At 39.6% G+C, this 23,734-nt stretch overlaps 1 protein-coding gene across 2 annotated transcripts in view; it reads left to right on the forward strand.

Moving 5' to 3' along the window:
- Nucleotides 1–23,734, forward strand: part of NFATC3 (nuclear factor of activated T cells 3) — a 63,686-nt gene that overhangs the window by 27,489 nt on the left and 12,463 nt on the right. For both annotated transcript variants that reach the window (XM_059857138.1, XM_059857139.1), the window contains exons 4-9: nucleotides 9,554–9,753; nucleotides 10,421–10,593; nucleotides 11,352–11,492; nucleotides 12,727–12,782; nucleotides 13,415–13,541; nucleotides 15,225–16,271. In XM_059857138.1, coding sequence (XP_059713121.1) covers nucleotides 9,554–9,753; nucleotides 10,421–10,593; nucleotides 11,352–11,492; nucleotides 12,727–12,782; nucleotides 13,415–13,541; nucleotides 15,225–16,271 — 1,744 coding nt within the window. The remainder of the gene's footprint in view (nucleotides 1–9,553; nucleotides 9,754–10,420; nucleotides 10,594–11,351; nucleotides 11,493–12,726; nucleotides 12,783–13,414; nucleotides 13,542–15,224; nucleotides 16,272–23,734) is intronic.

The following is a 23,734-nucleotide window of genomic DNA, read 5'->3' on the forward strand; positions in this document are numbered from 1 at the left end:
GTCCAACTGCCACATCTTTGGGTGCCTGAAGGCCTCTGTGCCTTTCCTTCTTACACAGCTTGTTTTGCTTTTGGACATTATTTTATAGAAAGCTGGAGTATTTAATCTCCAAGCTGTGAAGCCTCTGTAGTTCTGAATATGCACTTGATGTGTTATTTAAAATAAGGATTTTTAAGATAGTGCATGGCTTCAAGCCTTTAATGTATTAGTGCATGTCATTAATCTATTACTAATACTGTACCACACCTGTTGCTAGGACACTAAGCTTCTGACAAATTTGGCATCATCTGTTGTGAGTACATTTAATCAGCTTATTTCCAAATAGGAGGAAATTAAATAAGTGGAGCATCATGCTTTACTTTGTATATCTCTTAACTTTAAGAAAGCTAATTCTATAATGATGTTCCCTTGTTTTTTGTTTTTTTTTTAATGCTAAATGTTCTAAGTAGCAGATACCTTTCATTTTAAGCTCTGCTTTCTTGGAAGTATGTTCCAGCTAATCCTTGTCATCTGGAACAGTTTCTTTTACCTTGATAGAGAATCTGCATGATAATGCTGACAGTTTTCACAGGGAAGGAATAAATAATATAGCAGAAGGGTTTGCAAGGAGAAAGATGGCATGTTGAGCTTTTGTCATCCAAATGATGTGGAAATTTTGTAGTGCATTGCCAGGAGACAGCCTCTGAGCACTCCCTAATTTTACCATTCTAATTCATAGGTTAGAGTGTGCAATTCACCCATCTGCCGAGCCTTTTAAACAAGTAGCTGTCACATTTTATCCAACTCTAAATGAACAGTCATCATTGCTTGAATTTCCACCCTTCCCACGGATACAAATAAAATAATGTTTGCACTTAAAATTTGCTAGAATGAGCTTTTACTTCTGTCTGAACTGGTAGGGTTCTTCATGAGACCTCACTTGGATAATGCTTATGATCAAAAACAGAAAAGCCTTTTAGAGCAAGTGGGCACCTGATAAGAATCTTTTTGGGATAGTTTGGGGGTTTTTACTTTTGTACCTTAGTTTTCTGATCTAAAATGAACTTTTCTTTTTTAAATAAACCAACTTGTTTTATGTATTGTGTTCCTGTTATTCATGTAATTTTCTGCAATTTTCTGAGCTTGAGGATTTTAAATTAATGACCTCTTTTGGTAGTAAATCATAAAGGCTGTGTTGTGCACAAGAAGTAGTATTTCCTTTTATCTTTTGTCCTGTTGCTAGGGAAGAAGGTGATGCCCATGCTGGTCATCTTGTAACCATACAGAGTGATGTACCCAGGGACTGTGGGCTCAGAGCTGCTCCTTAGCACCTTTCTTTGTGCAAGGAGTGTCTGTCCTGGGGCCACTGGGCCTGGAGTGGGAGTCAGATGTAGGTATGAAGTGTGATGGGTAATTGGTTCTACAACTGATGGTGTATCTGCAGCAGACACTCTATAGAATCCACTCACACCCTGTGTATGCAGGATAGATTTGGAGTGGTGGAAGCTGTTAAGAATTTGCCTGAACCAGAAGTGTCTTTTTCCTATACTGCAAAGTGCTTAAGGATAGAATCATTCTGTTCCTCTGCCATAAGCAAAATTATTCCTGTAGCAGATTCACAGTAACAGAGGAGGGGATGCGTTATGGAATCCATATGGACAACTCAGCAGTTCTGCAGCTAAAAAAAAGATCAAAGTAATCAAAAATTGAAGTAATATTAAATAAAAGTCAGTTTATTTAGATGGTTACACACTGCTACTCACTGACAAGCAGTTTTCTGTGTGAGGTTTCATGGAGATCTGTAAAAGAGGGACTTTGTATCAGCTCTGTTTAAAGTGATTGCCGAGCTTGAAGTCATGATAAGCACTGCAGTGGATGAAAAAGTAAACTAATTGAGCAAAAGTAAACTCACTTTGAACTGCTTTGAAAGTTCTGAGACAGGAATGTGTTCTCAAAAAGCCTGTCAAACTCTGCCTGAGTCCTGATGGAAGAAACTGCAACCAACAAGAGAGGATCTATCCAGGCAATGTCAGATGATCTGAAGAAAATAAATTAACAAAGCGTTGTCTAAATGAGTGTATGTTTCCTGGCCTGTAATTCTGTTGCTGTCACCTTTTCCCAGCTGTTCCCTGTGGCTAATGCATGTAACTACTTGAATATTAGGTATAATATTGGAATTCTCCCCCTTCTCTATGTCCAATAAGCAGCACTCTTTTTCTGTGTTTTGCAACCCTTCCCATTCTTCTTGCCTTCCACTCTCTAATTTTCATTTTTGTCTTGAATTTTTTCCTGGTTTGTCCCTCACCAGAAGGCAGGCTGTATCCCAGCTCTAGTTGCCTACTGTTGATTGGTGACAGCAACCTACCAATAAATCTAAAAGGCAGAAGGTAAATCTCAGCCTGTGTGAGCTGTGTAATGGGCTGTACTGCAAAAAGCATTGACCTTTGGATGAGATTCTAAAACTATGTATCTTTCAAGAACAGTTTGATTTAGGCATCTTTTGCTTCAGAATCCCAAAACCAGATAGCAAAAGTAGTGCCTGTACTCACTCTAGAAAATGCAGTAATTGGTGTGAAAACCAATAAAAAGACTCATCTGCTTTTTGTATCATTGGTTTATTAAATTTTTCTTTTTTCTACAGATTATGTGGGAATAACCTCTTCCGATCCCAGCAATGCTTGTCCAAAAACTCTCCGTAGCATAATTAGCATTTGGAGTTGGTATTTCAGGAATAGCACCTTTTTTTTCATGAGTGTGGTAGAGCCAAGTGCAGATGGATGGTTTGATGGCAGATTACATGGGACTGGCAATTCTGCACTCTGTTAGCCTAATACTATTTTAGCTATTAGATTATATCCTTTTTTGCATAATGTAAAATGGGACAGTACTAAAACACCTCCAAAAATGCCTGAAGTCAGTATTTAAAACACTTTCAATCCTCTCTGCAAGCAGTGAGTTTGTAAAAGTGTGATTTTAGAAGTAGAAATCCAAGTTTTTAAACCTTGAAGAATGTTCTGTACATGTGTAAACACATGGTACCATGACCAATGATGAACTGATATTTGCCATTGTTCTTTTGCTTTAGTCCTTTGCAGGATCTGTTTGTTTTTGTGACGACCTTTAATATGCTTTTAATTGGACTTGTGCCACTACCTAATAGTTTATTAAAGTTTGCTCCTTTTATATGTCACTATTTTTTTCACAATTGCAAAGGTCTGTACTATTTTAAAGTCTCGAAGTCAGTCTACTCAATAAGTCTATTTAACAAAACACAACGGAGGACTTTTCTGATGTATGTTTTCTTTTCCTCCTCTGTTGATGGAAAGGTGCACCAAATAATCAAGTGACAGAAAATAGTACTGCACGTCAGGAATGGATTGAAATAGATGTTTTGGTTCAATGTAGTGAACTTTAAAATCAGACATTTAACTTCTTGTGACATTATAACCTCTGCAGAATCAGAATGAAATTATTAAAAAATCCAACGTGCTGTTAAGACTTTCTGAGCCAGTGGTTGGAATATTGCATGATAGATCTGAGTGGAGTTTCCTTCCATCGGTTTCTGCAGTCTCTTTTAAGCCGTCTATTGGAGATTATAGGTCAGCACTCACTGCAACCTCTGCAAGGCTGCAAGGGATGAGGTCAAATCCTGAGGTCGTTTTAACTTTCAGTAGCTTCCCTGAGCTCTGCTTTCTTCATTTCATGCTCGTGGTTTGCTTCAAGTTTTTCAAAACTCAGCTGTTGATAAATTCACAATAAATTCATGGGCATTAGTCATGGTGTCTTTTGTTTTAAATGTTGTTCATCTTCATGCCCTTGGATCCTTGTCATCCCTTACTTGTCATCCCAAGTCATGGCTGATAGATGTGCTGCTCAGCTTGGCAGATAGCCCTTCAGCTTTTAAACCCAGCAGTCCTCACTGTTCTTTAGGACAGCTGCTGCACACCACTCAAAAGGGAAGGTCTTGTGGAGAAATGTCTGCAGAAAAAAAATTCCATTGATCAAAGCCATGCACTGGTGCCTCTCTGATACCACTGTCCAAAAGATTCCAGGCTTGTGGGTCATGTCTCCCTTTTCTCAGAGGATAAAACATTTAGATTATTCAGTTTTTATTTTAAATAATTTCTTTTTAAAAGAAATTGTGTTTTACTTTTGAAGTGGACTGAAATTTAGGCAGTGAAGGTTCTTTTCCTTTAGGATTGTTTAGGTTTCATAGTGAACTGTACCATATTTTGCTCAGTCTTCCAAAGTAAAAGGAAGAAGTAGCTGATTCATGGGAACAGCTCTTTCTTTTCACCTCTGCAGTGGAGCCTGCATTCTTCTCTTTTGTCTTCCTTACCTTGTCACTCTGGGGGTGTTCTAGGGAATACAGAAGACACTGAAATGCATCTAGTTGCTGTGAGTCTGTCAAGGGGCAAATAACTATTTGCAAGCTCCTTTTCATATCAAGGTGTTGAAAAGCCTTGGAAGTCTTCATCTGAAGTAAATGCTTAGTAAGTGCTTGTGAGTCTTTACACAGATGAGTTTCCTTCCCTGTTTTTCACATTTGAGCTGAGGATTTCTGTATAGATGCTGGTGCATTTGGTAAAGATGGATTTGAACTTTAGGGACTTGATTATGTCAAACTTGCATTGTATTTCAGGGCTATGCCCTATTTTTAGGGAGGCCTATTTGTATGTAGGAGCTTGCTTTCTAATCAGCCTGCTTCACCAATCCAGTAATGCCCTAAGCAGTGAATTAATTGTGCAAAGGCAAAGGAGCACTGAAATCTTCATCTGCAATTAGCAAGCAAAAAAAAAAAAAAACCACACATAAAACATGAGTGGTAAACCCCAATGAAAGTTTAAGCGTGGCAATTTCCTAAAAAATGCTGGAAAGTTTTGCAGGAAAAATGCTTTAAAAATACAATCAAATAGGTTTTGACACCATCAGAATGTTGTTAGAATCATAGTATACTTGATAGCTGAGCATTAAACCTAACTGATGAAATTATCTTTCCCCTACCACCAGCATTCCATACACACACACCCAGTTCCATGTTTTCTCTTAAGTTCTAAGGCTGAAAGTGTAGGTGTATGGAATGCTGACATTATTTCTGGGTTCAGTGACACTATTAGGTATTTGGGGTTTTGGATACTTTGGTTCAAAAACCCAGACTATTTCCAAGTATACTAGTGATGTCTGTAAGTACCTGGTTACTGTGAAGTGTCTATTTCCTGATGGATATTTTTCCTAAGCTTTGTTGTATGTCTTAAGAAATAACACTTTTACACTTGAACAGAGATTGGTAAGACTTGGCTTGCAACAATAAATGGAAACCATGGACAGAACCTTCTTCATTTAAAAAAAAAGGTGGAATGAGGAGGTAAAAATTTTAAGTATTAGAGACTAAAAAGAGTCTTCTCACAAGCTTTTCAAGTTGCTGTTTTCTTGAGATCATAGCATGGAACCAATGATATGTGAGCCAGCTATGGTCCAAATATAATCCACATGAAATCTGTAAAAATGCTAATTTATTTTTTCCAGGTTTTTACCTCTAAAATAAAGTGATCTCTTTGTTTTTCTCAGCAAGGAAAGGTTCTCACCGCTGCCACAAAATTCCAAGTTTATATAGTGCTGTTTTCAGTGATCAAATGAATCCGTATAGTCTCTAGTGTGACACATTTTTAAGGGATTTTCCATTTGTGCATTAAGAACATAGGAGTGTTTTTGTTGCATAAAATACAGCTTCTTGATGATCCAAAACTCTTATTAAGTGCCTGCCTTTGTAGTTGCTTGGTAAAAGCTCTGAACTCGCAGTGCCATGCAGGGGTTTCCTGTGTGCAGTGTAGTAATACACTGGAACTGCTTTGGCGTGAAGCCCTTGTGGCTTATCCTGTAGTGACCTTCAGTCTTTAGCCTTCCAGCTTTAGTTTAACTTACGCAGGCACTGACCTTTGCTATGGAAACGATACAGAAACACAAAAACAACTTGGCTGAGTTTCCTCGGCAGAGCAGTGGGTGGTGTATCAGGATTTTGTTACAGGGGAGGGTTTCTAGAGGTCACTAGTGACACAGTGCAGTAAGTTACTGCTTGTCTGCAGCACACTGTTTGCTGCTCCTGGGAAAGTGCTATATCTTTTTTAAAGTAAAATTAGCAATTTTTTGTTTGTAGTGAGCAGCTCTAATACTGCACATTAATGGAATAAGTGCTGGAAGGTGTACCTGAAAGCCTACCTAGGGCTCAACCAGTAGTTCAGGTTACTGTTCCTCTGTAAGTGACCCATGACTGAATCTTGAGCACACTGATACTGTAGTGCCTTACCATAATGCTTCTTCATGGTGCTGATTCTGCAGCACTTGCCAGTAGGTTGTAAAATACTGTTTATTTAAATACCTATGGTCTGTAAAAACACAATGTTCTTATTTGTGTATATTCTTTACTAAGATGAACTAAAGGTACAGATACCATGGCTTCATTACGTATTTGAACAAAATATAGTATTTTTTCTCTCGAGTTAATTAAGTACTTATTTTCGTTGAAAAACCATTAGCAGGTTGGGGTGTTTTACTGATTTAGATGTTTGGGCTGTTCAACATACAGAATTGTGCATGAAGCAGACAAGGTGGTAAGAAGGCATCACCCTGCCATCAGTGACATTAAGGACACTCAGTATTTTTTTGAGTGAGAGCAAAACTGTATTTAAAAGAAATGCATTTTAAATGGCTAAATAAATAATTTTTCTAATTTTTTGATTTGAAGTTGATTTGGGGTAGTATTTCTCCTTCTCCTAGGTTTTGCATCAATAATGGCAAGTCAGCCTGGAGCTGCCAGCTCACTTATTACACAAGATTTAAGGGGGAAATGTTCATTCTAAAGCATAGATTTGTATAATAAAAGTTGGGGTTTTTCTATCCACAATCCCTCCAGCTGCCTGAGTTTCACTAGCACATCAGGCTGTCTGGTTAGCATGCTCAGCCTGCTGAGCTTACTGGCTTTTGGCTGTGGCTGTTGCTGTTGGGAGCACGGGGACACTGCAGCCTGTCCACTGCTTGCTTGAGGCTGGGATGTTTCCTTTAATGAGGCCCCGTTGGTGCAGTCAGGCCCTGAATTACACTCTGTGCTGGAGTACATGGGGGTTATTCTTCCTTTCCCACTCCCTGGCTTACTTTCTTGCCACAGGTATTGCACACATTGGTTATATTTTTTCCTTTACTTCATGTGGGGAGGGGGTGTTTATCTTTTTACTTGACCTTGAATAAAAGCAGTAAATTGTCTGCAATACCAAATATATATTTTTAAGTCTCTGCTATCTTGCTAGAGTATGTGGCCATAGAGTCTTCTGGGCAATACCAGTGTGACTGCTGGCATGGGTGATGTTTTACTTCCCTAAACTGAGCTCCTGCTCTATGTCTTCTGTAGAAGATGGACTTCATGCACTGTAGAGAGACCAGTTTTACAAGTATCCCCCACCCTTCCTTATCTCTGGTATCACCAGTATCTCTAGAACTGCTGTGTACATGTCCATTGTTCAGCATGGGGAAGATTAGCCTTAATTGGAAATTAGCTTTGTCACAGTGACCGCATTTGGAAGTCAGTCAAATTTTTGAATAGGTCTGGCTTGTAATTTTTATAATTCCCAGTATTAGAGTGAACACATTTAACTAACGTCACATTTAGGCTGTATTCCATTGTGTTAAGATTTAATTTTAACTCTGAAGAAAATGGATGGTGGAGTCACAGTGTTGAGAACTTGTGACAAGATGTCTGCTGTAATGCTAAACTAATATGTGTCCTAATTTTCTTTAAACTCCTAAAATAATTCAGACTAATTTAAAAAAATCAATTATTCATTTGGTATTTAATGAAGAAGACACTTTTGGAAAGACACTGGAGTCCTGCATCAAGCATAAAAAGGAACTTATGCATGTGTATATATTTAATTGGTGTAACAGTCCCTATGCTCCACTGTGATGGCAACGCTAAGAGGAAAGTTCCTTGTGGTCCTGATGTTCCTGTAGTTTATAGTTGACTTCTGACAGTGAAGGGAGAGAACCTGCCAGTACACTGACTATCACAGGAGGTTCTTTACTGTAATCTTTCTAAATGCTTGTTTATCACATTTACTTACGTGGGAAGCAACTCTGACAATCTAGACTGTCTCCACTCAGTGGCTGAAGGGATAGTTTGGTTTGGTGTTTTTTAGCTGGATTTAGCTTTTTTTGTACTGAGAACTCCAGGGATAACATATTTGACAAAACAAAGTCTTTCCAGACTTCTGTGTAAACCTAAATTTCTATTCTTGACTGAGAAAGCTCTAATGAAGGTGACAGACCTGGTAGGTGCTGCCACTTGTATATAGACACCAAGCTGTATCTTGAATATAGAAATCAGGCTTTCATTTGGTCCATAAAACTCCCTGCCAGGAGTGATGCACCAGCAGTGGGGCTTCTGACTGCTGGGTGTGGGTGTGCTTTGGGCTTTTGTGCTGCTGACTACTGGCTTAAATTACTCTTCTAAGTAGGTTAAATTGACATGTTTTGTTTGGTTTTTAAGTGTTAGTTCTGTAAAGAGCTTGGATAATATTGTTGTGTGACCAAATAACCCTCCCTAGAGACAAAAATATTGACATGACAAAACCACGTTTAAAGAATGACTGTCTGTCCCTCCCTCCCGTTTGAACATAAGTTGATGTCAAAGTCAATGAAACGTAAATCTGCTCCAGTGCAGTTTAGTAATTATATAACTTACAGCCTGCATCAATCTGCCATTTGCAGCAAGGTGAAGGGAAATGGATTTGTAAGAAATAGTCCATAGGCTTCAGATTTATAATAACAGGGGTTAAAGGAAACTGTTTACTGTTACTGTTGTTTACATATATTTCCTTAACAAATTGCCCATGTACTATCATAAAATGGGCTTTTTCTTCTAGTGCCAGTTCATAATTTTTTTCTGCTGTTTCGGTGTTGCGCCAGCATTGCTGCAGTTAGCTCAAGCAACAGGTGGTTTTATGGTAACTGACTGCATTAGTGGTTAATGTGTAAATTAACATTTGCAGAATTTGGGGGTTTGAAGTATTTTCTTTGCCAAAAATAAACCACACTTGATTGCCTAGATATGAATTGAATCTTCCTGTCCTAACTTGATACATTTTCATTGACAAAAATTCTTAAGTTTAATAAAAGTAGCTATTCCACTTAATGGTAGAAAAGCTAAAAGTTTTTAGTATTTCTAGAATCTAGGTCCGTCTTAGTAAAATTGGTAATTGGTAATTAAAAACATTACCAGAAACAGACCTATAGCATAGCATAGCTTTGAAGTAGAAATCCTGTCGATAGAATAATTGTCTTTGAGAAATTAAAAAATAATAATAATGATATTTTGAAATTCGTTTATTCCAGTAATTGTTGCCAGTCCTTGTGTTTGGTGACAGATACCTGTACTCAGTTTTCTGCCTGCTGAAGAGTTTGAAGGAGTTTGTAATGAAATACTACTGACTCTTAACTCTTTGGACTGGTTGTGTGTTTGTGGTATGCACACACAGATGCAGTGGGAGTCACCTAACCTGTTGCTATTCCATGTGCCCTCCCTCAGCTGCTGGGCTACAGCGAGAAGCCGGTGAACCTGCAGATGTTCATTGGCACGGCCGACGATCGCTACCTGCGGCCCCACGCCTTCTACCAGGTGCACCGCATCACCGGCAAGACCGTGGCCACTGCCAGCCAGGAGATCATCATTGCCAGCACCAAAGTGTTGGAAATTCCACTTCTTCCTGAAAATAATATGTCAGCCAGGTACATCACAGCATGAGTCAGCCATTTGGTTGCTATGTATAGTTTTTATTTTCTTCGTTTGTGCAAAGGTGAAAGAAAAGTCCTGTAAAATCAGCGTATTTTCCACAAATCTGGGTCATGATGAACAGACACATCTCTTAAAGCAAGCCAGTGTGAGAACAGTCAGAAGTAAAGGGACAGAGAGGCAGGGAACCTGTTGTACAAATGTGTAATATAACTGAGGTTGTGTGTCTCATATGAATAATTGACCACTGTGTGGAATAGCAGCTGGGATTTGATGGTACGCTTTGTTGTTCTCCAGTCCTTCCTATACTAGAATTAAATAGTGGTCTCTTGTTCCTTGTAAATGACATTTACTATGTTAAATAACTCACTCTGGAGGTTAAACAATGTGCAATAACAAATAATCTTTTAAAGGTTCAAAGAAGCAGCAGCTGGACATTTGCAAGACAAAATGTTTCACCAGTACTTGCTGCTGTTTCCGGACTAAGCGTTCTTTCAATCACAGACATTTCAAATAACCCTAGAAATTCCTTAATGTGGGGAAAAATAGAACAGCTTCATTCTTTAACAAAAGAAAGGCTTACCGAGTGAACTTTGCCAGTAATTTGATTGATTTTCTTCCATTTCTCTTGTGATCCATCTGTCCATCCTCTCCCATCTCCAGTATCGATTGTGCTGGTATTTTGAAACTGCGCAATTCAGACATAGAGCTCCGGAAAGGAGAGACAGATATTGGAAGGAAGAACACCAGAGTGCGCCTCGTGTTCCGTGTTCACATCCCACAGCCCAGTGGAAAAGTCTTATCTCTGCAGACTGCTTCCATACCTGTTGAATGCTGTAAGATTGCTCTAACTATACATCTTTTATACTCTTGGTTTCTGCATGTGTCAGGAGTAGTGTCACTCTGACAATATGTATTGCCAGAATTATATATAGCAATTGTGTAAAAAGCATTGTTTGTAAAGCACTCAATTACCAAAAGTTAATGTATCTTTAAGTAAAGATGGCACTTGCCAACAGCTTGGAGGTTTAGAGGAAAAATATGGGCTGGTTTGGGCTTTAGCCTCAGTGCAGTCATACAGCAGCTTCAGTAGTGCCTGTGTATGAGCAGAGGCAGCTGATGCATCTCAGTGAAAATATTCATTCTAAAGCTGATACCATTTCATTGACAAGAGTCTGTATCATGACTTTGCCTATACAGTAATATCTAGTGAACAGCTGAACTTTCAGAGAGTTGATTTGTTAAATGTTGGCACTAAGGAATCAAGGCATGACCTTAATCTGAGTTTCCCCTAGAATTTATTTTGTCTAGAAACCACTAAAGTAATTTTTAATCCAGTAGTCCTAAACTAAAAATTGAATTTGCTGTAACAGTAGAGACTGTTGGCATTCATGTCTTCTTGGTGTTTCTTTATGTAATTACGTAATTGCAAAATAATTTTAAAAGCAAAGATAAATCATAGACAAATATGATTTTTGTATGTAAACAGATGGTCATTTTAGTTTCATCCCTGATTCTTCAAGTTAGAATCATAAAATAAATGTCATTATGATTAAAATTGTGAATAATAATTATTCCCTTAATATTTCTAAAGCTCAGCGATCTGCGCAAGAACTTCCTCAGATTGAGAAGTACAGCATCAACAGCTGCTCAGTAAATGGAGGCCATGAAATGGTGGTGACAGGATCCAATTTTCTTCCAGAATCCAAAATTATATTTTTTGAAAAAGGACAAGGTAAATACTGTCTTGCTGGGTTTTTTTTAAACCAGGCTCAGTACCTGAGCTTGGTTTTAAGAAATAAGGATGTTTTAAGAGTAGTAATTGGAAAGTTAATTTGGGCACTGCTCTGTGTGCTGGTTGGTAGTTATTAATGAAGTAGTCCTTCTGATTCAGGAAGACAGTTAGAGGGTAACTAACTTGGAATGTGTGTATTTGAAAGATGCTAACAGACCATACCATGTATTTGGTCCTTCTTATAAAAAAATGAAAAAGTGGAAATGGGATCTAATTGACATGTAGTATTTTGCATTAATGCCATGTTACATCTGATTTAATCAATGTATAGGAACTGCCTCCTTAGCTAATGAAATATATGCTAGCTAGAAAACAATAAAACATAAAATCTGAACCGCTTAAATTATCATTTTGGTGACTTAAGTGTCTGATTTGAACTTTCAGGAAAACAGTAGCAAAAGAAATTATTAAGAACAAAAATTTGCAAACTGAGTCCAGTTCTTCTGCATCTTATTATTTCCTTACATATGTAAATACGAGTAGTGTTATTTTTATTAGCAAATACAAAATGTTATGTCATCGTGTGTTCTGCCGCACAAGCTGAACAGCTTTGGAAGAGGCAGAGCTGCTGCTGTGGTTCCCTGGTTACCTGTAACAGCACCCAGTGGCAGAGAGAGCCGAGTGCTGGGTGCAGGGTGCAGGTTTTGCCAGGTCAGAGCACGGGGAGGCTGCCCAGGTGATTGCCCCTCTCGGCACGGGCGCCTTGCCCAGCATTCCACCCGCGGGGTCTGCGGGTTCAGGGCAGGCACCGTGACCCTGGGGCCGGGCAGGGAGGGGTGGCCTGGGTTATCTCTGCTGCTGACTCAGCCTCCAAGTCATCAGCAGTTTGTTTGAATAAGCACAAGTGGCAGCAGCAGTTTAAGCAGCCTTCAGAGCACGAGGGGAGAACCCTTCTGTACACTGCCCTCCCTGCAGCTGAGCTGCTTGTGTGGGACCAGCACGCTGGGCTGCAGTGCACAGTCCTGCACAGCAGGCAACTGCAGTGGCTGTCCTGCTGGAACTCCTAAAGCATCTCTCTACTCTGTTTACGGTGTGTGTCTGTCAGTTTAACAGCCTCTTTGTGACTGAAAATAAATCCTGTTTTATATTAAGTATTTAAATATTTTTAAGATGAATTATTAAAGTGTTAAGAAAATTGTTTTTGCTTGAATTATTTGTAAATTTTTCTCAACAGATGGACGACCTCAGTGGGAGGTAGAAGGGAAAATAATTAGGGAAAAGTGTCAAGGGGTGAGAAACAATTTTTCTTACTTTCGAAAGCTTATTTTTTTAAAATGTGTTAATTGATATTTTCATTGTTGTTCTGAAATTTAGACTTCATTTATTAAAATAAGTAGATCACTGACTAATTCAGACAGATAATTGGAGACTTCCAAATTGTCTTAAGACTATAAAGTAGCCATTAAGAGGATGCTTTGAAGGAACTGGAAATAGCCTGCTTGTTGTGAAATCAACGAAAAACGAACTTGAAAATTAAAAAGCGGAACCTTAAGATAATTTTGCTAACGTGACAAATTACTTCCAGTGCATTAAAATTTTTTTAAAACCTTAATGATCCAAAATGCAGTTTTTTAACTGCTAGAAAGTTTTTTTGTTCTCTGGCAGATAAGCAAAACATCCTTTATATGATCTGTCTATTTAATTAAAACATTATCTTCAGAGCACTTGTGTTTAAAAGAAAATAAAATTCTCCACATAAAAGTTTGCCTATAGTACTGTTTTACTATGTAATGTGCATGAAGTTTGCCAATTTAAAAATATTAGAGTGCTTTAGTTTTACCATAAGTGTTTCAGTTTTTCTGTAATTAACAGTTTCATTTGCATTTAATGTGTAAAACTTTTTTATTTCAACTTTCCTATAGGCAAACATCTTACTTGAAGTTCCTCCATACCATAACAAAGCCATCACAGCTGCAGTTCAGGTGCAGTTTTATCTCTGCAATGGCAAGAGGAAAAAAAGCCAATCTCAACGTTTTACTTACACCCCAGGTATCAAATGAAAAATACAAAAGTGGCATTTTATTTTGTTTTTTAAGGTGGAGATACAAAAATACTTCAGTCTTGTTCCTTTGATAGGAACATAGGATTAGCTTTGAACTGTTTGTAAAACAGTTACTAAAGCTTGTCTAAATCAAGTCTGAAATATAGAGTAATAAGCTCCACTACTGTAACTGCAGCTAGTTTTTTCTTCATTACACTTTCTACACAATGATTTTTGTATTCTGTTTTTCTTTGAGAATGATGATGAAGCTGCTCTCAGAAGCTGCTCTTGAAATAACCATTGTGATGACACGATAGATAGTGAGATCATAGAAGAACAAATTTGTTTATTTCTTTCCACTCTCAAATGTCAAAAAAGAAAAAAAAACAGGTTTAGATACAAGGAAGGTCAAATTAGTGCTTGCACCAGACGTGCAGTGCCTGCTCCTTTCCTGTCCCTTGCTTTATTTCAGCCGTGTGCCCGTTTGGAGCAGTCAGAATTCCCAAGGTACCAGTCATGGTGGGGACCCTTCGGTGCTGCTTGAAGCTCTTGAAGTCAGATATCTGAAGGAGTCTTGAAAGTCAGATACAGATATTAATATAAACTTCTTAAAACTTCTGTATATGCTGACAAAGCCAACTTCCATTAGTTAACACAATTTAAAATAAGCTATGCTCACTTGTTGGGCTCTAAAATTACCTACTTTTTAAATTTAGGCAGTGTTACCGAGGTGTCTGGTATGCCAAGTACACATTAACTGTGTTATCAGATTTCTGTGGTATTTGTCAACTGTTTTTCAAGAATATCAGCTCCTAAGATAGTTACACATCTATATTTTTGTTTGAAATAGCTCTATTTAAATTATTTAAATAGTGGAATGAAATAATGACAGTTATTACTTAAATAAGAAGCAAGCTGAATTGTAACTGCAGCTGTTACTACACAAGTACTTAAAACACTCTATATGTATTACAGCTCATTTGACTGTAATATTTAGTTAACTGTATTTTATAAAGTAATAAATGAGCATTTAAGTGTTAGCATTTTTCTACTAGTACTTAAGATCAGTATCTTGTGAGCCTACCAGTAGTTTAAAAAAAAAATAAACTGTAATAAACCTGTAACTGAAAGCGTGTCAGTCTGTAGCTCTTATAAGAACAGTTGCTGCCATCACTGAAATTGGGGGATGTGCTTAGAGCTGCTGTAATTGAAACATGGTGCACTACTCAAGCTAGGGTGCGTGTTGCCAAAGTTCAGCTGTCCTTGTGATCAGAGGCTAAGGAAGGCCTGAAGCCTGCTAAAAATTGCCTTCACCATTTCCTAGTGGGTGATACTGAGCTCACATCTGCCCATTTTTGGTGGAGCCCAGCAGCAGCTCCCCCCCTCTGGTGACAAGAACGTCCTTTAGATGAACCGGACTTTCTCTGGCTGGGTTGCAAATGTCTTTAAAATCATCCATTGCATAGGAAGATGTGCTGGAAGGGGACTTGCCCTTGAATACCTGCTGGGAGAGTTGTTCTCGCTTTGCAGGGTTGATGTAGCAGGCACAGAACCAAAGAAGGTGAAAGCAGAGCAGAAGGAGGGAAGCAATGACACTAACAGTGCTGTCGTGGTTGTTAAACAGCAGCTGGTGTGTATTTGTCACAGGGTACAGATGGGCTGGAATTGTAAAACTGTTTTACTTTTTCTAGTTATAATGAAGCAAGAGCACAGAGACGAGGTGGATTTGTCTGCTGTTCCGTCCTTGGCCCTGCCGCACGCGGGCAGCGTCCAGGGCCTGCACTCCATGCGAGCGCAGCTGCCTTCGCCAGAGCAAGGGCACCCCCATGACAATCTGCTGTCCACGTCACCCAGGAGCCTCGTGTGTCCCATTCAGCCACCCTACACGGGCATGGTGACCTCGGCAGTGCCACACCTGCCACATATGCCGGGCAGAAACCTCAGTCCAAGTGAAGAGTGTCATGTTTTGCCTCCTGCCGTGGTTCAGTCTTTTCAGGTAACATCAGCACCTCCTGTGAGGCCTTCTTACCAGCCTATGCAGCCTACTGATGTGTACAATGGACAGCCTGGGCTTCCCATGAATTCTGCCTCCAGCCCAGGATTCGATGCGATTTCATTTCCACAGGACACGGCTGTACCTCATTTGATAAATCTCAGCTGCCAAGCTCTACCACCAGTGCAGTTCCATTCTTCGAATCCAGGTTCTGTGTCAGCATCAAGTCCAGCAGGACACCCCCTGGCACATGCAGCTCATTCGGGACAGTCATCTGCTCACCTGCCATCGATGGGATACCACTGTCCGGGTGCCGGGCAGGGCTCCATCCCCTCTGCCGTGAGCCGCTCCCTCAGCCAGGCCTCTCCGCAGCTGCAGCAGGTCCCGTACCACTCTCCGAACCCAGCGGCCGCTTCTTCCCCGTCCCCGACAGCTTCCCACCCGCTGGGCCACTCGCCGCTGTCCGGCCCCTCTTCCCCCCAGCTCCAGCCTCTGCCTTACCAATCTCCGAGCTCAGGACCCGCCCCGTCGCCGCCGCCCGGGAGCCGCTCGGGGCAGCACTCGCCGCAGGCCGCCAGCCCCGTGCTGGGAGCCCTGGGCACGGTGTCACCCCTGGGGCCCCACCCCGCGTGTGACTCATCTCCCTTTGCACCCGAGGGGGCAGCTGTGCACATCAAACCAGAGCCCGAAGACCGGGAATTGAATTTTCAAACCATAGGACTACAAGACATCACACTAGATGATGGTAAGTGGATATAATATTGCACTACTGGGGTTATAATGGGCATTACACTACCAAGTGGGTGTGGGAGGGTTGTGTTGTTTAGAACACACTGCTCTTCACAGAAGGAAATTTATATCATCAGTCATGGAGTCATATTTTTGTGTCCAAAGTAACAAATTGTCTAAAACTAACTATATCAGCTGTTTGTAGTTATACAATTTGAGCATTTTAGTCTGATTTGCCCACAGATTTTGATTTTGTCATAAAACAAGGCTTGAGGATCAAGTCTTGCGCATTGGCACCTTGTAGTCAAGAAAGTCATTTGAAGTCTTTTCTGATTGTGTCACTGATATGTTTCAGTAAAACTCATAATACGGTATCTAAGTTGCGTAGACGGAGTTCGGAGTCTTGTTTCTTGGAGTTGTCCCAGTTTTGAAGGGCAGGCTGGTGTTTTGATAATCTATCACATGCATTTTGGCACTGTCTTGGTCTCCTCACAGACATTCTGTAGATACTGTCATCATTCAGCACCTCTGCTCACAGTGGCTGTTTGCTTTCTCCACTCTGACTACCTTTTGAGAAGTTCACTTGTTTAACATAAACAGAACAAGGACATTATAATGCTAAAGGCCAGACTATAAAGGACTGTATCGTAAATATTTGGACAATTTTTAAAATTTTGTTATTAATTAAATAGTTATTTATAATATTTTCCAACCAAGTGAAAAAAGAAAAGTATAAGATCCTAAACCAGACTATTTGAGGTGTAGCTGCAAAGCAATTTAAAGAATATGTCATGCTAATAAAGTCTGGAAGAACAGAAGGCCTGGCCATAAAAGTTGTGTAAAATGCGTTTGGTTTTGATGAAGGGAATCATGCCAGTGTCTCTTTTCTAAAGTAGTCATAAATGTGGTTGTTTGGGGTTTTTTTAGCCATCTCTAGTAATTACTTAATTGAATCAGCAGTAGAATAAAGACTTAAGTGTAGGCCATCTGTTAAGTATCTGTGTCAGTCCCAACTCCCTGCATACATGGAGCTTTGCTGTTGTTACCTCCAGACAGTAGTAATAAAATTTAGTAAGAGATGCCTTTAAAGACATGGCATAGTAGGAAGAAAATGAGAGAAACCAGTCTAGTTAAGCTTTCAGTTCAATAGCCACCTTAATTAAACAAAGCTCTCTTTTTAGAAACACTGTTTATCAATCAACTTAAGTTTATTTAGAAGGGAAGGAAGAGACTGATTCTGTCAAAGACGTGCTGAGGGGAGAAAAGCAAGGCTCTATGAAACAGCATGCAGCAAAAAAATAGCATTCTATACTTCTATATAGAGGAATGAGAGGGAAATCTAATGTTTCAAGAAGTGTCAGGTTTAACCTACCTTTTCTCATCCTCTCTCCACACCCACAAAAAAAAAAAGAAGTAGAAACTAGTCAAATATAACTGAATGCTGTGGTTAGACTGTTCACAAAGTAAGCAGAAGTGTTTAGCACTTTTGGACATCTTGGCAGTTTGTTCATAATTGTTCAGAAATTAAAAGGGGTGCACAGTAAAAATTTTTTTCTCTATGTCACAAATATTTGTTGCTTTTTGATACTGTTTTCTTTGCTTATCACTGAAAGTACTGCCTTGTTCTGTGCTGACAAAGCCATGGAATCACAGGAGAAGCTTTTTAAATGATTGTTGTAGAAATAAAGAAGTTCTGATAACTGCTGATTGAGCATACTTGATGTATAGAAAATTGAACATGGATTTGAGTGCTGAGCTTGCCCTTGGCAGCAGCCCTGGGTTTGTGAGCAGCGCCTTTCCCTTCCACGGTGCCGCCGTGCGATGATTTCCTGGGGTTGGGTTTGGGGCTTGTTTGCATTTCCAATCTGTAAATACAAATCAGATGTTGAGCATGAAACCTGCTGTTCCAAAAGTCTGGAAGGGCACAGTGGCAAGAAGCAAAGCTGCTTGGTTCTCTCAATGTGAATGAATACTTCCTCTGCTTAATCAGCTTTAGGGGAAAAAAACCCTCATGTTTAGACAAGAACACTTTTTTCAATAATTTATCTGACGTATTACTCTGGTTTAAAAAACAATTCTAAAATTTCTTTTTCTTATATAATTGAATTTTAGTTTCTGTACAAATAGTGCCAAGCACAAATAGCAAATAGGCTATTCTACAATAATGTTATAACAATTAAAGAAAAAAAATCCAAACATAATTACATAAAATGAGTGTTGATACAATATGTTCTCCCAACTAATACATCAAACCTGAAAGCTCTACTTAGTTGGAAAATAAGTTTTTGAAGGTTACCAATTAAGGTGAATAAACCTCTCAAAATAAAACACTAAGGCAAAGCCAGTTGAAAATTCTTTAAATCATGTCTGGCTTACTGGCCTTAAATATTTAAGTCAGTATTCTTAAAATAAACAAAAAACTCTGAGAGCATAAATTATCTTCTTTCTTTTAAGTAATGTATACTGTTTCAGAATTAAAATAGTATCTTTTTCTTTGCCAAGAAAATAAAATATTTCAAGAAATATTTTACAAAATTTCAGAGTAGTATGGAAGTGCTACCCCATGATAAAATAAATCACAGAATTACTGTGTATCTTGACAGAATTGGATTTAAAATTCTTAAAAACAAAATCCCAATTAAAAAACCCACAAAACTGAGAAATCCCCACCTCCAGATGTGGCTGTGTGCATAATAGCTACATAAATTCATTTAAGTAAGACCCCTAGAAATGACTCTTACTGCCTCTTAAGCCAACATTCAGGTGTGTTTTTTCTTAAAAACACACCAAAACCCCTTCCCAATCACTGCATAATACAGGACTACAAAGCTGCTTCGTTCATCAGTGCTCAAGTCAAGAGCATCTGGATTAGTCTTGATCCAGCATCTCCTGGAAAGTGTAACACATTTGCAGCTTCCCTGCAAAGTCCAAGGTGTTTGCCAGTGACCAGGTGGAGAATCTTTAGATGTGTTGCCGTATTCCTTTGCCCTTTACCTGGGCTCTGTTCACACTGTGGTTGAGCACAGGTGACACAATGGAAGGGCAGATCCTGCCCATGGGTCTGACAAAGGACTTTCCTTTCCTTCTTTTCTTTCCTGCTTCTTTCCTTTCTTCCCCCCCCCCCGCCACTGAACTTTGTGTGACTCTTCATTGTCTTGTTTTTCAGGAGGACCTTGTTGATATCCTTAGACTTTTCTAATCTCCACCTTGAATTTGCTTTTATGTTTTCTTTCCTCTCTTCCTGTCCTAGCATCCTGCAGGGAACACCAGATTCACTTGAAAGAAGGGATCAAAATGCATGAAATCACATAGATACAAAATTCAAATTACATTGTAAAAAATATTTGAAACAGAACACAATTTCAAAGTAGTATTGTATGTTACTACTTCAAAGGTATTCTGAAAACGTTCTCTTTTCTGCTTAGGTTTTGCAGTTGTCAGGGTGCACAAGCTCAGAAACATTTGGGCTGGAACTGAGTAAAAGCAGCTCCATGCACTTTTATTTGTCCCCTCTACTTTTTCTGTCTCTCAGTTTGTTGGACCTTTTTTCCCTTAGCGTCTTTCAGCAAGTCAGCCCTCTGGCCAACACCTCAGATTAACATTTCCCTGGACAGACAGTGGGGTTTTAGGGCTCCAAGTAGATGTAAACAAGGCAGCTGAAGTGACAGGAAGGAGGCAGCTGGTCATTTCTGGCCTTTCCCATATCCCTCATCCATACTGGGATCTGCTGCACACCTATGTAATAAAGTTTCTTCCCCACTTGCAAGAAAAGCTACTCCAAGTTAGACTCAGTCTGGTTATATAATGCTACCTAATTAATCTACCTCCTCTGTTTTTAAAAAGTGCTCCTGATGTAGTGGTTTACCTATTCCCACTGTCAGGTTTTAGGTTTAAAACTGTTCCAATACTGTTGATCTCAAATTAAATCTTTTGTGGTTTGCAGTTTAGGAGGGGGTTTACCTTGGATTTCATGACTTTCTACAGTGATGAGATTTCTAACATGTACACCTGTATTTAATAATTTTTAAGGTATTGTTTGGCTGTGTTCAGCAAATCAGGATGACCTTCTACTAATCCTCTTACATTTTGTTACTCATTGCATCTCCATTACATAAAGCTGGAGATTAGAAAATCCAGAATGTGCATTTACTATAAATCATAACCAGAAATCCCCTAAGCACTTTGTGTATATAAAGCAATAAGGCTGCTTTGTCAGACACATTCCATGTAGAACTCTAAGCTGTTAGCATTCATTCATTTTAATAGTTCTGTGATAACTCTAGCTTATAAATTCTCTTGCTGAGAAGCTCAGATTATTCTGATCTTGGCTAGATGACTTGTACATCTTTTCAGGCAGCTTTTTAACTGTAGCTTCAGCCTAATTTCTGGAGAATCAAAATGGTGAGTAATAAGCAAGTATTGGAGAAGGACTATACTTTGTATTTCTGTCTATATTTAAAACTTACTCATTAACAGATCAGTGTTAAGGCAGCATCCTGCCATTGGAGGTCTGCAGAAGCACAGAAAGTACTGAATGCTGGAGTCTGGTGTAATGTGGAGGAGAGCAGCTCAAACTTGAGATGTACATCTCAAATCCAAGGTGTTGTTATTGTCTCCTGAGTACAGAGTGAAATATTGCACCTTGCAGTGTGCCCAGCAAGGCCAAGGACTCTAACCTACACTGTGCCTGGAACTGTCAGAGCAATCCTGCACTAAAAGGCATTCTGAAAACTCTACCACTATAGACTGTTTAGTAAAGTTGTGTTCAAACTCCTCCTTTCTTAGCATTCTGATTATTAAATCTGTATTGTCAAGCAGCATGAGGCAGCAGTAAAAAGCAGTCCTGCATTGAGATGTTGAGGTGATAAGGCAGAACCTGAAATGCATTGAAAGAGAATGAAAATCTACTTTGAGAAATGTGTGTTATGAACAGAATGAAGATCCAGACTGAGCAGTAGTCCAAAAGCTGAAGGGTGGAGCAGTGAGCAAAGGTGAAATGTTTTGCAACAGGGGTTGTCAGCAGTTAAAAGGTGCTTTGACCGTATCTTCTAAGGGATTCACTCACTGTGTCCATAAAATCTGTCAGTGAGGCATCACAAGCAGACCAGTTACAAATTTCTAATGTATAAAAATGTCAGCTAAATCCTCAGGTGTCTATGGCCAGCTCTCCCTGGCAGAGCCACAGAACATCTTGTAACTAATGCAAAGTAAAGTCAGCTGACTCCCATCCCAGAAAGATTCCCATTCAAGAGTCAGAAGAGGTTAGAGACTTCTTCCATTGCTGCAGGTGGCACTTCTGCACCAAGGTGTGGCTGCTGGCAATTGCAGCAGAACTGGAGGGAGCTCAGTGCACCTTATGACCCCAGACAAAATCCACACAGACCCTTCAGCACCACTCTCCACTGCACAGCCCACTGTCCTCTAGAGCCAAGGCTTGTGCTGAATTCTGTGTCAGACTCAGCTCTCTTCTTGTGTGAGAGAAAAGGTAAACATGACTGCAATGAGTTGGTTTCACCAAGATACAGAAATGCAGAGTGTGACAGCGTAGCCAAGCCCTGAGCAGGGTATTTGTTACTGTAGCAGGTAATTGCAGAGCTGGTGCTGTGATTCTGCAGGCATCTTTAGTTTTTCTGTACATAATGTGCACGGGAAAACTTTACTCCAACATTCCATACAGTTAACTGAAGAAACAAAATAGTACTGCTTAGTGAAGTTGGCATTAAACATGAAATTACTGAAAGCAAGCCTGGCCTATGGCTTGGAATGGTGACCTGCAAGGCAACCCCCCAGGTCTGTGGTAGTTTGCCACAGCAGCCGTGGCCTGACATGGGACAGGTTTGGTCTCAGAGCAGCACAATCAGCTGGCTGCTCCAGCACAGACAACTGAGGGTTAATTAGAGCCTGGCAGCTTCTTCTTTTTTGTTAGGGAAAGTTAACTCTTGCCGGTCATGTGGAGTCAAAACCAGGCTAAATATACTGCACTAAGCAATGTGACATAGTTGAAGAGATTTTTCACATAAATTCAGCTGGTAGAGTTATGTCTGGAGCTGATAGAAGAAGGTGTATGTCCCAGGAAATGTGTGCTGCACTGTGTCCATAGTTTTCCTTGAGGTTTGCTGATCTTTGTTACCTTTGTCAGGAGAGCAATTCATTCACCTGTCCTCTAAAACACACAGTTTGCATCAAACTTCTTCTTGCAAAGCATATTGAAAAACCTCCACTCTCTGCTACTCACTGAAGCAGCCCTGCAGACAATCATTCTAGAATATTTTGGGAGATTTACTCTTCTAAAACCAGTACAACCACCTCTTCTAGGTTATGTCCTGCAGCCTGGACATCCTGCTCCAGTTCAGCAGCAGTAAAGGATACACAGGCTAAACGTTTAATCAGATAGTGCTACAAAAACAGGAAGCTAATTGACTCCCGTAGGAGGAGATCCTGAAAACCAAATGGAATGACTCCAGGAGCTCTCTGGTCTGCCAGTACCCATAACAGAACTCTAATTGAAAGTTGACTTCCTGCTTTGACCCAAACCAGGTGCTCATAACTGAGGCTTTAAAGCTTTTCTTAAACTTTCTTTACTTAAAGACTGAGTCAGGACAATGAGGTAATTCAGAAAAGTATGAATTTTTGATCAGTTAAACAGATCTACTGGGTGTAATTTTTCTTGATTTTTGTTTCAACTTCCTAATTTTCATTTTGGCTTTATATTCTTTGGGTACAGAACACTTTCTCAAATGTTTAGGGTATTACAAAGTATAAAGGCATTTTTAATGTATATTTTTCTGGTACCTCAAGTTCTGCCTAATGTGGGTGTTAGAACAAAATCTTTATGCTGTATCACACAGTTGAAAAGGCTGTTGTTTTATGTCCCATGTTTCCCAAACAAGAAGCAGTGTGTGCCCGAGGGCAGTGCATGCTCTGTTCCAGAAGGTGCTGGCTGGAGATGTTGTGTGTGCTGTGCATGTCACAATTTGTCAGGGATTGATAAAAGCAAACACTTACCACTGTCAGCAGCTTTGGTAGTGCACACAAGAACCTCAGGATCTTGCTAAGTATGAAACTAATTAGAAAAAATGCTCAGAAACATATTTCCCTGCCAGAGTGACATATAATCCTTATAAGCTGTGCTGTCTTAATGGTGCAGAGGCTGTTGCTTTATAAGCTAATGAACTCCACTCTCTCTCTGGAGGCTTTTTGGCAGTGTTTGTTGTCTGCTCTTTTGAAAGCTTCACCTTTCTAAAGAGGCTTGTTGGTACAGTTAATTTGTTTCCTCACGAGGCAGTTTCCTGCCCATCTCCCTGGATTCATTAGATCTTTATTTAAATAAAGATCTAATGAATCACTTTCTTGGTGTCTCTACCGTAATTGATGGGGGAAATGATCTTTTCTTATCTCCTATTATTTGACAAGTATTTGTCCTTAATTTACTCCTTTCCTTCAATGGCAGTGGACATTTTCATTGAAACCCAGATAATG

Source organism: Haemorhous mexicanus, chromosome 12 (genome assembly GCF_027477595.1).
Source record: "Haemorhous mexicanus isolate bHaeMex1 chromosome 12, bHaeMex1.pri, whole genome shotgun sequence".
Classification (NCBI taxonomy): Eukaryota; Metazoa; Chordata; class Aves; order Passeriformes; family Fringillidae; genus Haemorhous; species Haemorhous mexicanus.